This window comes from Nerophis lumbriciformis, linkage group LG22 (genome assembly GCF_033978685.3).
Source record: "Nerophis lumbriciformis linkage group LG22, RoL_Nlum_v2.1, whole genome shotgun sequence".
In the NCBI taxonomy this organism is placed as follows: domain Eukaryota; kingdom Metazoa; phylum Chordata; class Actinopteri; order Syngnathiformes; family Syngnathidae; genus Nerophis; species Nerophis lumbriciformis.
In genome coordinates this window covers 14,220,342-14,234,958 of record NC_084569.2, presented here as the reverse complement: position 1 = coordinate 14,234,958, position 14,617 = coordinate 14,220,342, and the positions used below count along the sequence as shown (strand labels likewise).

The following is a 14,617-nucleotide window of genomic DNA, read 5'->3' as shown; positions in this document are numbered from 1 at the left end:
TATTGGAACCAAAAATACAAAAAACAAATCAGTCTGGAGTCCCAAAAAATGAAGTTTTGTAATGAAGGCAACACATGACGTAAGTGTCTATATTAGTTATATTAGCCTACTATCAAAATGACTTTAAAAGTCTTAAATAAGTGTTATAATGAAGGCAACACATGATGTAAGTGTCTATATTAGCTATATTAGCCTACTATCAAAATAACTTTAAAAGTCTTATATGAGTTTTATAATGAGGACAACACATGATGTAAATGTTTATATTAGCCTACTATCAAAATGACTTTAAAAAAGCCTTATATAAGTGTTATAATGAAGGCAACAAATGATGTATGTGTCTATATTAGCTATAATAGCCTACTATCAAAATAACTTTAAAAGTCTTATATGAGTTTTATAATGAGGACAACACATGATGTAAGTGTCTATAGTAGTTATATTAGCCTACTATCAAAATGACTTTAAAAGCCTTATATAAGGCTTATAATGAAGACAACATGATGTAAGTGTCTATATTAGTTATATAAGCCTACTATCAAAATGACTTTAAAAGCCTTATATAAGTGTTATAATGAAGACAACACATGACGTAAATGTCTATATTAGCTATAATAGCCTACTATCAAAATTGCTGTAAAAGTCTTATATACGTGTTATAATGAGGACAACACATGATGTAAGTGTCTATATTAGTTATATTAGCCTACTATCAAAATGACTTTAAAAGCCTTATATAAGTGTTATAATGAAGACAACACATGATATAAGTGTCTATATTAGTTATATTAGCCTACTATCAAAATGACTTTCAATGTATTATATAAGTGTTATAATGAAGGCAACACATGATGTAAGTGTCTATATTAGTTATATTACCTTACTATCAAATTTACTTTATATGTCGTATACAAGTGTTATAATGCAGACAACACAGGATGTGTCTATATTAGTTATATTAGCCTACTATCAAAATTACTTTAAAAGACATAAGTGTTATAATGAAGACAACACATGATGTAATTGTCTATATCAGTTGCATTAGCGTACTATCAAAATGACTTTAAAAGTCTTAGATAAGTGTTATAATTGTCATGATCGTTACCCGGATCATGGCATGATTTATGTTGGTTATGTTTCTGGTTTTAGTCTGTTTCCTGGTTGCACCCTCTTTTCCTGTTTATTCTTGGTTTCCATGGGCACTGATTCTCCTCACCTGTCTTAGTTTTGCAATTAGTGTTTCCACCAGGTGTTTGGCTAATCACTCCCCTTTATAGTTTCCTGTCACCCAGCAGTAAGTGCTGGGTCAATGTTTGCTTTATGCAACATTTACGTTTCCTCTGGTTTTCTCCTCATAGTAAGTTTGTGCACGCTAGCATTCCTTGTTTATCACCCTTGGTGACATTTTGGTTTTTTGTTTAGCTCCACGCTTGCTAGCGTCCTCAGTTTCGTATTTTTGTCCTGCCTTTTATTTATTAAAAATACTTAATCCTACCTGCACACTCCTCCTGCTTGTCTTCTGTACTGGAAGGAACACACCAGCACAGCTATGCGTCCCCGAAGATGTAACAGATTGACCCAGCCAGACGAAGTGTTCCTGTCCAACACGGACAAACAAGAGATCCTCCTGGAGCTCCAAGCGGACACCCAGCCGTGGCAACACGAGGACGAAGCCGAGCTGTCCGAAGAAGACCTTCCGGCCGACGCCATGGTAGCATGGGAGCAGCTAATGGCTAAGTTCACGGAAGCAGAGACTCGTTTCCTCCCCCACTCTCAAGCCACCCGGACGTCGTCCACCCCACCCGATACGCGAAGGCTCGGGCAGCGGGGCAGCTCAGAGCAGGCGCAGAAGGGGTACCAGACGGACACTTTGCCCTCAACAATGTCTGCCAGGCTCTTCCCGTGCGGCTTCTCCTCCCCTCAGTCACCACCTGCTGGCAACTGTCCAGAAAGGCGCCAGCGGCGCAGACTCACAAGGCCAGATTCCAGGCTTCCTAGAGCCCACCCGCCTGTGCCCTCTGCTCCCGCCGAACAAGCGCTCCCCCCACCAGCTCCATCTAGCATCTGGAATCTGCTTCCTGAGGGGGGGGCCAGTGCTGGTAGCGTGTCAGCGGGACAAGCAGACCTCATTCCACTGAGGATGCTGCCTGCCTCTCCTCCAGCGGGGGCGCTGTCTGCTTCGGTCCTACTTCCTGCCCCAGTGCCACAAAGCAAGTTGGACCCGCCAGAGAAGTACAGTCCGGCTTGGGTGGATGAGTGGTACCGCAAGGTACTTATTGAACTGCAACTGGAGGAACAATCCCAATCAGCAGAGAACACTCCGCCCACTCCTCTGGCTCCTCCCACGCCTGCCACTCTGACGCCACCATCAACCCTGGTGGTCCTGCAAACGCCATCCTCTCCACCTCCTGCTCCAGCGCTGCAAAGCACAAGAGACCCCGCAGAGACCGACCCAGTAAAAAGGGCATTGCACCAACAGTCCAAACAACTTGGACAACAGGAGGAACAGTTTGGCGTTCTTGGGGCTTGCGTCAACGCCATGGCGGAGCACCAAGATGCCCGCCTTGATGCTTTGGAGAAACAGATGGGAAGTATACTCTCCGCACTGCAGGTGATGATTCCCCCTACGGCCAACCCAGCAGTCCAGCTGAGACATCCACCACCCACAGAGACTCCGTTGCCTGATTCGTCCTTGGCTCCGCCCACGCCGACAGACGAGCCGCCTGCTCCGCCTCTGGCTACGCCCACGCCGACAGACGAGCCGCCTGCTCCGCCTCTGGCTCCGCCCACGCCGACAGACGAGCCGCCTGCTCCGCCTCTGGCTCCGCCCACGCCGACAGACGAGCCGCCTGCTCCGCCTCTGGCTCAACCCACGCCGACAGACGAGCCGCCTGCTCCGCCTCTGGCTCCGCCCACGCCGACAGACGAGCCGCCTGCTCCGCCTCTGGCTCCGCCCACGCCGACGGCGCCTCCTGCTTCCATGGCGACGGTGCCTCCTGCTTCCATGGCAACGACGCCTCCTGCTTCCATGGCGACGACGCCTCCTGCTTCCATGGCGACGACGCTTCCTGCTTCCACGGCGACGACGCTTCCTGCTTCCACGGCGACGACGCTTCCTGCTTCCACGGCGACGACGCTTCCTGCTTCCACGGCGACGACGCTTCCTGCTTCCACGGCGACGACGCCTCCTGTTTCCACGGCGACGACGCTTCCTGTTTCCACGGCGACGACGCTTCCTGTTTCCACGGCGACGACGCTTCCTGTTTCCACGGCGACGACGCTTCCTGTTTCCACGGCGACGACGCTTCCTGTTTCCACGGCGACGACGCTTCCTGTTACCACGGCGACGACGCCTGCCTCGCCTACGACGTACCCACCTCGTGTCCGGCGGGCCACAGCACGGCGCCGCCCACCTCCTCGTGTCCGGCGGGCCGCACCTCGGCGCCGCCCACCTCCTCTTGTCCGGCGGGCTGCACCTCGGCGCCGCCCACCTCCTCTTGTCCGGCGGGCCGCACCTCGGCGCCGCCCACCTCCTCTTGTCCGGCGGGCCGCACCACGGCGCCGCCCACCTTGTCGTTTCTGGACTTTTCATGGACGCTTTTGGCGCCAACAGCAGCGACGCCCCAGACTTTGCTACAGGACTCAAAGACTGCTGAGGTTCTGGCGCCAGTCTCGTCCGCCTCCTCAACGGCCACAGACATGGCCGTTCCGAGGTCGCCCGCCTCGACGATTGCGGCGACAATCCACCCGCCGCCGCCACCTGACTTGTCCCCGGTGGCTTCGGGGACACATGGCCTGGCGGCCCACCACCAAGTCCTCCCTCCACCCTCCCGTGACTTTTGACTTTCTGGGGGTTTTTTTGTTGGGGAGGGGTTTTCTAGTTTGGGACGTCTGGGATCCGTCCCTTAAGGGGGGGGGTTATGTCATGATCGTTACCCGGATCATGGCATGATTTATGTTGGTTATGTTTCTGGTTGTAGTCTGTTTCCTGGTTGCACCCTCTTTTCCTGTTTATTCTTGGTTTCCACGGGCACTGATTCTCCTCACCTGTCTTAGTTTTGCAATTAGTGTTTCCACCAGGTGTTTTGGCTAATCACTCCGCTTTATAGTTTCCTGTCACCCAGCAGTAAGTGCTGGGTCAATGTTTGCTTTATGCAACATTTACGTTTCCTCTGGTTTTCTCCTCATAGTAAGTTTGTGCACGCTAGCATTCCTTGTTTATCACCCTTGGTGACATTTTGGTTTTTTGTTTAGCTCCACGCTTGCTAGCGTCCTCAGTTTCGTATTTTTGTCCTGCCTTTTATTTATTAAAAATACTTAATCCTACCTGCACACTCCTCCTGCTTGTCTTCTGTACTGGAAGGAACACACCAGCACAGCTATGCGTCCCCGAAGACGTAACAATAATGACGACAACACATGATGTAAGTGTCTATATTAGCTATATTAGCCTACTATCAAAATGACTTTAAAAGTCTTGTATAAGTGTTATAATGAAGACGACACATGATGTAAGTGTCTATATTAGCTATATTAGCCTACTATTAAAATTACTTTAAAAGTCTTATATAAGTGTTGTAATGAAAACAACACATTAGATATACAGAGAGAGAGAGAGTATTTGTAAACTTAACAGAAAAAAAATTAAGCGAGAGCAGAAGGGAAGTGCTCTGAACGGCCAGACTATGATAGAAACAAAATAAAATGCTGGAACGCAGCAATAAACACTTACTACATAGGTGGAGCAGATGGCGTCCACAAAGTAGTGCGTACTAGAGCTTGGCATCATATGATTGTTTTATTCGTAATACATTTGCAAAATTAAAAATGTTTACTTTTTCCATTGTCAATGACTTGATTCCATTTTGAAATTAGGCTGTATCTTAACAAAATGTGGATACAATGAAGTTACTTCACTTGTTTACACTGTTTATAAACTGTTCCTTTTAGTGATACACACTAGCTAAAATAACTAAAATATCAAAAGTATTGATACTTTGATTTGAGAATCGATATTACAACATAAATATTTGGTATCGGCGGTATCAACATATCAGTATCGATCCCCACATCACTAGTCCACATGATTTATTATAAAATATTTAGGGAGCAGACACAGAAATTTAGCCCATCACAATTTCTCAGATACAGTCAAAAACCATCAATAATGGGCACACCCATTTAAAGCCTATACAATGCCTTTTGTTGATACTATAAAACATTCTATAGATCGATAGATATACAGAGAGAGAGAGAGAGTATTTGTAAACTTAACAGAAAAAACATTAAGCGAGAGCAGAAGGGAAGTGCTCTGAACAGCCAGACTATGATGGAAACAAACTAAAATTCTGGAACGCAGCAATAAACACTTACTACATAGGTGGAGCGGATGGCGTCCACAAAGTAGTGCGTACTAGAGCTTGGCATCATGTGATTGTTTTATCAGTGATACATTTGCAAATCTAAAAAAATTGACTTCACATTGTCAATGAATTGATTACATTTTGAAGTTAGGCTGTAACATAAAATGTGGAAAAAATTAAGTTACTTCACTTGTTTACACTGTTTATAAACTGTTCCTGTTAATGATACACACTAGCTAAAATAACTAAAATATCAAAAGTATTGATACTTTGATTTGAGAATCGATATTACAACATAAATATTTGGTATTGGCGGTACCAACATATCAGTATCGATCCGCACATCACTAGTCCACATGATTTATTATAAAATATTTTAGGGAGCCGACAGAAATTTAGCCCATCACAATTTCTCAGATACAGTCAAAAACCATCAATAATGGGCACACCCATTTAAAGCCTATACAATGCCTTTTGTTGATACTGTAAAACATTCTATAGATCGATAGATATACAGAGAGAGAGAGTATTTGTAAACTTAACAGAAAAAACATTAAGCGAAAGCAGAAGGGAAGTGCTCTGAACGGCCAGATTATGATAGAAACAAAATAAAATGCTGGAACACAGCAATAAACACTTACTACAGTAGGTGGAGCAGATGGCGTCCACAAAGTAGTGCGTACTAGAGCTTGGCATCATCTGATTGTTTTATTAGTAATACATTTGCAAAATTAAAAAAAATTAACTTTTCACATTGTCAATGAATTGATTCAATTTTGAAATTAGGCTGGAACATAAAATGTGGAAAAAATTAAGTTACTTCACTTGTTTACACTGTTTATTCACTGTTCCTGTTAATGATACACACTATCTCAAATAACTAAAATATCAAAAGTATTGATACTTTGATTTGAGAATCGATATTGCAACATAAATATCTGGTATCGGCGGTATCAATATATCAGTATCGATCCGCACATCACTAGTCCACATGATTTATTATAAAATATTGTAGGTAGCGGACACAGAAATTTAGCCCATCACAATTTCTCAGATACAGTCAAAAACCATCAATAATGGGCACACAAAATGCTGAAACGCAGCAATAAACACTTACTACATAGGTGGAGCAGATGGTGTCCACAAAGTAGTGCGTACTAAAGCTTGGCATCATGTGATTGTTTTATTAGTAATACATTTGCAAAATTAAAAAAATTTACTTTTCACATTGTCAATGAATTGATTCCATTTTGAAATTAGGCTGTAACATAAAATGTGGAAAAAAATGAAGTTACTTAACTTGTTTACACTGTTTATGCACTGTTCCTGTTAATGATACACACTATCTCAAATAACTAAAATATCAAAAGTATTAATACTTTGATTTGAGAATCGATATTACAACATAAATATTTGGTATCGGCGCTATCAACATATCAGTATCGGTCCGCACATCACTAGTCCACATGGTTTATTATAAAATATTTTAGGTAGCCGACACAGAAATTTAGCCCATCACAATTTCTCAGATACAGTCAAGAACCATCAATAATGGGCACACAAAATGCTGGAACGCAGCAATAAACACTTACTACATAGGTGGAGCAGATGGCGTCCACAAAGTAGTGCGTACTAGAGCTTGGCATCAAAAAGGGTCGTCGATCATCACCCGTGAACACAGAATAATGTCCCGACAAACCCATGGTGTCGCAAGCTCAACTTAAATAGTGCTAATCACGAACAGAATACAGGTGAGGGGGAAAAGTGCTCGAAGGCAGGCGTAAAGCAGTCACGAAAAACACCAACACAACAGGAAGCGCCACCAAAATAAGAGCTCAGGACAGGAACAAGCACTAAACACAGGAGAACACTTAACAAAACAAGCGAGTTGGTGATGGGTGAAATAATTTTAAATAAATATATTAAAATTAAACACAGAAAAAAAAAAAGAAGATTAAAAAAAAATTACCAGACAAAAATAAAGCAAAAACTTAGCTGAAGAAAAGAAAAGAAAAACGCTGCACACAATAGATTTGCTATTATAGCAGTTTTTAACATACTGCTTTTTAGACTATAAGGCAAAAACAAATCCCTCCTCTGTTTACCAGCTAATTATCACAACACAACAATACCAAAAGCCACAGAAACCCCAAAAGTCTCTCAGGAATCTCTCCTTCCTCTTGAATGTAGTCCTCTCTTTCCCTCTTTTGTTCCACTTTAGCTTCGAGAGAGCTCTCCTGAACAAGGGCTTCTTCCATGGAAGGGGGGAGAAAAGCGTGTGTTACAGGATCTTCCTCTAATGGAGACATGTTTGGCATTTCTATGAGAATATTAGGTATCCCATAATCTCATCATGTGGGCCTTGAAGAGCTAAGAGTCTTCATTTTATCGAATCATGAAGACAAAGCCATGCATGCTGTTTGTAATTCTAAACCCCTTAATTCATTTTGTCCCCATAAATGTTGGACAGAAACAATTTTTTCCTCCCATCAAAAAGGACTATATACTCACTGGCCACAACAGTAGATATGCCTGCACCCTCTAATGCACAGACGGAAATGATATCTTTGATATTAGTCCCTTTTGTTGATTTAACACCGTAAAGCAATCTGCTCCGCCTAGCACAGGGGTCGACATCCCAAAACGTTGAAAGAGCCATATTGGACCAAAAATACAAAAAAATAATCTGTCTGGAGCCGCAAAAAATGAAAAGCCGTACATAAGTCTTATAATGAAGGCAACACATGACGTAAAAGTCTATATCAGCTATAATAGCCTACTATCAAAATGACTATGTGTCGCAGGCTGAAGCAAATCTTCGTTGACAGAAATGTTGAAATTTAATATTTATTCTACACATTTTTACAACATTAGAAACCATTAGTAAAGCAGAGGCGACTCAGAAGGTGAGATAACTCCTGGAAATTACTGTCTTTTAATGGCCAAAGGTATGGATGTGTGTGTCCAAGTTAAAGAAAACATCAGGCTATCTTCTTTTAATAGATTTATTACAATCTTTGGCAAGCTAGGTAATGTTTGCTGTGGTCTGGAACAACATGACACACAAACAACTATCAGAAATGCAGCCAATATTACATACAGATAATGTGTCATGAGACATGCAAAACTAAATTATATACAAAAAGGATACAAGTAAAGGATATTAAATCGGCTCAAATATACCTACAAATGAAGCATAATGATGCAATATGTACATAGAGCTAGCCCAGTGGTTCTTAACCTGGGTTTGACCGAACCCTAGGGGTTCGGTGAGTCGGGCTCAGGGGTTCGGCGGAGGTCAAGACACACCCGACTCATCGTGTAATTAAAAACTTCTCCCTATCGACGTATTACGGATACGGCAACAGCAGAAGTCAGACTGATTTGCAGGTGTGTAATTTGTTGTGAGTTTATGCACTGTTGGTTTTGTTCTTTGAACAAGGTGATGTTCATGCACGGTTCATTTTGTGCACCAGTAAAAAAACATGGTAACACTTTAGTATGGGGAACATATTCACCATTAATTAGTTGCTTATTAACATGCAAATTAGTAACATATTGGCTCTTAACTAGTCATTATTAAGTACTTTTTAATGCCTTATTCGGCATGGCCTTATTATAACCCTAACCCTCTAACCCTGACCCTAACCAAATAACTGTAAATTAAGTCTTTATTACTTAGAATATGTTCCCCATACTAAAGTGTTACCAAAAACATATAACTTTGTCTTGAATTTGAAAAAAAACATTTTATGTTTCACTAAAGAAGGGTTCGGTGAATGTGCATATGAAACTGGTGGGGTTCGGTACCTCCAACAAGGTTAAGAACCACTAAGCTAGCCTAATTAGCATGTTAGCATTGATTAGCTTGCAGTCATGCACTGACCAAATATGCCTGATTAGCACTCCAACAAGTCAATAACATCAACAAAGTGCACCTTTGTGCATTCACGCACAGTATAAAACTTTTGGTGGACAAAATAAGACAAAGAAGGAGTGGAAGATTTTACATGTAAACAAACTGTTGCGTCACAGTCCACACTATGGTGAGTTCAAGAACCGCTAAAATTGTAGGACAAAACGATGTTCATTTTACCGGTACCAAAATATTGGTATCGGGACAGCACTAGTCCAAATTGGTCTGCAAGAGAGGTGTGAAAGTCTACTATTAGCTTCTTTCATTCAGCCACCACTGGCATCACTATAGTGTTTGTGTGTGTGTGTGTGTGAGTGAGTGGGTGGGAACCGAGTGTGGGCGGATTGTATTTCACTCTGTCTTGTCACGTGTAGGCATGCTCAGTAGTGTTTACGTGGAAGGTGTTGCATGTTCCCTTCAGGCGCATGTGTGGGTCAATGAAAATGAAATTCCACTCCTGTGTCACTGCAGTGCTGTAAACATAACACAACATGTAGGAGAGTACAACCGTGAGGTGGTGATGGGGAGATGCAGGAACTGCTAACCCTCCCCCTTCCTGATCCTCATCACCCCCCCCAAAATCAACGTTCTCCGCACGTCACAGAAAAGAGACCCAATGGGGAGGACGCGGACTTCCCCCCGTAGCTCCTCCTTCCCACCCCCACGCTGCTTTATATATGCCCTGCCACCGCCTCGGCTCAGCCCAGTGCACAATGTGCAGCCTAGCGTCCGGCAGCCACCGTACGGGAGGACAAAAAGCAGGATTCTAAGGACCGACTTCTTCCCGACGAGGATGGGCTGCACCACGGGGCCCCTGGCTTGCCAGCCGCAAGAGGGGCAATCCCTGGAAGCCGGCGGCGCCAAAGTCCCCGAGGTGCTATCCTCCCTGGAGCGTCTCTCGCAGGCCACCGGCGGCATGGAGAAGTCCTGGTACCGCTGCATCTTCCCCTTCGGCATCATCTCCCTGGTCATCGGCGTGGCGGGGACCGGGGTGACCTACACCTACAACGACCTGCCGCAAACCAAGGTGGTGTCGGTGGCGCTGCTCGTCACCGGGCTGCTGCTGCTGGCCATGGCCACCGCCTGTTGGAGCGTGCACAAGAAGAAGCGGCGGAAAAAGAAGGAGGCTGGCGGCGGCGGCGGCGGCGGCGGGTCCTTCACCTCGGAGCAGTGTCCCCTGTGATGCACAACTTGAAGGCAAAAGGTCGGGAGTTTTGACTTCCTCCTTCACGTGTGGTGTGGTATCGCCTCGACTCGCCCGGAGGAGTTCACTCGGCTTCTGTTTAGTCTGGGGAACATTTTGGACTCCGCCACCACGTCAGGTTTCCGGTGTCAAAACAACCTCCAAGGAGACACTCTAACTTGCACTGCACACTGCATGCATAAATCACACACTCTTACACACACACACACACACACCCTCCCTACGCTATGCAGAACAAGCCACGTCCATCGGCGCCGCCGTCGGGCGTCACCGGACGCGTCACCCGCAGCATTCCTCCCGCCGGGACAGGTGACTCTCGGAAGACCGCAACCCGACACTCGGCGGACCCACGTCAGCGGACGGCGTCACCGCCTCGTCCTGTGACACCGCAGCAATGTGTCCGGGGCGGAGGGGTGGACGGGGGGGTCCTTTTTTTATACTCCGGCAGAGTGGAACTTGAGGACCCGCGCACGAGGAGTTGTGAGCTGTGCCGAAAGGAGGACGGAGGAGTACGGACTTCTCATGAAGATATTTGCACAGAATGGCCCAGTCGGGGTCTTCAGCTATGCTTCCCGAGTGCCTCCACTCGGCGGGAGTCGGGGCTGGGATTACTGAAGGACACATGCCATAACGGGGGTGGGGGGCCCCTCCCGCTTCGTGCCTTGAGCAAGCACACATGGAAAAAGGCTCTTGTCACAATCGTATGTTTCCATGTGAACTCATGACCTCCCTCGCCCTTGCTTTAACCCCTCGCCCAACCCACCCCCTCCAGGCCAAACTTTCTTCATCACACCCATCTGCATTTTGCACTACGACTTGATCCCTGACTATCATCCAATTTCACACACTTTTTAAAGGACAGCCTGCTGGTAACGCCACTTTCCTCCTCCGGAGGCAATAGTGAGTCACTGTAGCGTAAATAAGCCTCAAAAAGCGAACTTGTGTTTTTTTGTTTTGTACCCAGCATCTTATTGCGTCACTCACTACTTAACTCTCATGTGACCACCATGTAGGTGAGTTCTGTATTAGTACTACCAAGTAGCATGCTCACACCTTTAACAACGAACCCTTTACTTTCCATCTTATGCTCTGTTCCAAAAAAAGATGGATTTTTGTTGGTGTTGTTGTGAAATTAGACCTGGAAAGAGTAACATGGCCACACTGAAAAGAAAAAAAACATAATGTTATGCAAAAAAGTCATAGAATAGACAAATTAATATTTAAAAGAAAAAAAAGAATTATTTCCTGTATTAACCGGTACATTTTTTCCCCGTTTTAGGAATATTGTGACATTTCTCTTAAAAAATCCACTTTGCTGTCCTAACTTTAAGACTTTTTTTTAATTGTTTTTATTTTCCTTTTTAATTTTATTTTTTCATTAATCAATCCAACAAAATAATACACAATATTACCATAATAATACAAACTGTTTTCACAAAAAAGTTCGTATTTTTCATATTTCTCTATAAAAAACACTTTCTTCTCCTAATTGTACAATTTTTTTCGTATGTCCATTTTTTTGTACTTGCATTTTTCTCAAAAAAAACCTATATTTTACGGCATTTTCCACATAGATTTTTTTCCGACTTTTAGTAATAAGATATTTCTCTCCAAAAATAACACTTCTTCCGCATTTTTGTCACGTGACTTATATTTTCCTCGTAATGAAGTTATATAACCATATTTATCCCAACAAATGCCACTACCGTTTCATAACTTCACGACTATTTTCACGTAATTTTACAATATTTTTCTTCTGATTAGATTTTTTTTCACTTTTAGTAATATTATTTTTAGTAATATTAACGCATTTCTAAAAAAAAAAAACACTTGATTTTCATAACTTTACAACTTTTTTCACGAAACTCTTAAGTTTTTCGTGTGATTAGATTTTTCTTTCTTTTTAGTCTTATGACATTTCTCTAAAAAATACCACTTTCTTCTCATAAGTTTACGACATTTTTCACGTTATTTTACAACTTTTTTCTCGTAATCAGATTTTTTTTTCACTTTTAGTATATTACCACATTTCTTTAAAAAAAAACCACTTCTCATAACTTTATGACCTTTTTTTCACAAAATGTTTATTTTTTACTTTTAGTAATATTACCACATAACCCCTCGCCCAACCCACCCCCTCCAGGCCAAACTTTCTTCATCACACCCATCTGCATTTTGCACTACGACTTGATCCCTGACTATCATCCAATTTCACACACTTTTTAAAGGACAGCCTGCTGGTAACGCCACTTTCCTCCTCCGGAGGCAATAGTGAGTCACTGTAGCGTAAATAAGCCTCAGATAGCGAACTTGTATTTTTTTGTTTTGTACCCAGCATCTTATTCACTCTCATGTGACCACCATGTAGGTGAGTTCTATATTAGTACTACCAAGTAGCATGCTCACACCTTTAACAACGAACCCTTTACTTTCCATCTTATGCTCTGTTCCAAAAAAAGATGGATTTTTGTTGTTGTTGTCGTGACATGGACAGAAATTAGATCTGGAAAGAGTAACATGGCCACACTGAAAAGAAAAAAAACCTAATGTTATGCAAAAAAGTCATAGAATAGACAAATTAATATTAAAAAAAAAAAAAAGAATTATTTCCTGTATTAACCGGTACATTTTTTCCCAGTTTTAGGAATATTGTGACATTTCTCTTAAAAAATCCACTTTGCTGTCCTAACTTTAAGACTTTTTTTTAATTGTTTTTATTTTCCTTTTTATTTTATTTTTTCATTAATCAATCCAACAAAATAATACACAATATTACCATAATAATACAAACTGTTTTCACAAAAAAGTTCGTATTTTTCATATTTCTCTATAAAAAACACTTTCTTCTCCTAACTTTACAACTTTTCCACACAACTTTACAACTTTTTTCGTATGTCGATTTTTTGTAATTAGCACATTTTTCTCAAAAAATCCTATACTTTACGACATTTTGCACATAGATTTTTTTCCGACTTTTAGTAATACTAAATATTTCTCTCAAACTATAACACTTCCGCATTTTTTTCATGTGACTTATATCTTCCTCATAATGAAGTTATATTACCATATTTATCCCAACAAATGCCACTACCGTTTCATAACTTCACGACTATTTTCACGTAATTTTACAATATTTTTCTTCTGATTATATTTTTTTTCACTTTTAGTAATATTATATTTAGTAATATTATATTTAGTAATATTACCGCATTTCTACTTGATTTTCATAACTTTACAACTTTTTTCACGAAACTAAGTTTTTCATGTGATTAGATTTTTCTTTCTTTTTAGTCTTATTATGACATTTCTCTAAAAATACCACTTTCTTCTCATAAGTTTACGGCATTTTTCACATTATTTTACAACTTTTTTCTCGTAATCAGATTTTTTTTTTCACTTTTAGTATATTACCACATTTCTTCAAAAAAATCCACTTCATTCTCATAACTTTATGACCTTTTTTTTCATAACATTTTTATTTTTTACTTTTAGTAATATTACCACAACCCCTCGCCCAACCCACCCCCTCCAGGCCAAACTTTCTTCATCACACCCATCTGCATATTGCACTACGACTTGATCCCTGACTATCATCCAATTTCACACACTTTTTAAAGGACAGCCTGCTGGTAACGCCACTTTCCTCCTCCGGAGGCAATAGTGAGTCACTGTAGCGTAAATAAGCCTCAGATAGCGAACTTGTATTTTTTTGTTTTGTACCCAGCATCTTATTCACTCTCATGTGACCACCATGTAGGTGAGTTCTATATTAGTACTACCAAGTAGCATGCTCACACCTTTAACAACGAACCCTTTACTTTCCATCTTATGCTCTGTTCCAAAAAAAGATGGATTTTTGTTGTTGTTGTTGTGACATGGACAGAAATTAGACCTGGAAAGAGTAACATGGCCACACTGAAAAGAAAAAAAACCTAATGTTATGCAAAAAAGTCATAGAATAGACAAATTAATATTAAAAAAAAAAAAAGAGAATTATTTCCTGTATTAACCGGTACATTTTTCCCAGTTTTAGGAATATTGTGACATTTCTCTTAAAAAATCCACTTCGCTGTCCTAACTTTAAGACTTTTTTTTAATTGTTTTTATTTTCCTTTTTAATTTTATTTTTTCATT

General features: G+C 41.8%; 1 protein-coding gene across 1 annotated transcript; it reads left to right on the top strand.

The window, feature by feature from the left end:
- The first annotated feature begins 10,028 nt into the window (after positions 1 to 10,028).
- Positions 10,029 to 13,336, top strand: LOC133615078 (transmembrane protein 100). The gene has a single exon (XM_061973422.1). It carries the CDS (start codon positions 10,073 to 10,075, stop codon positions 10,460 to 10,462), a length of 390 nt encoding a protein of 129 aa, XP_061829406.1. The 5' UTR covers positions 10,029 to 10,072; the 3' UTR covers positions 10,463 to 13,336.
- Positions 13,337 to 14,617: the final 1,281 nt, after the last annotated feature.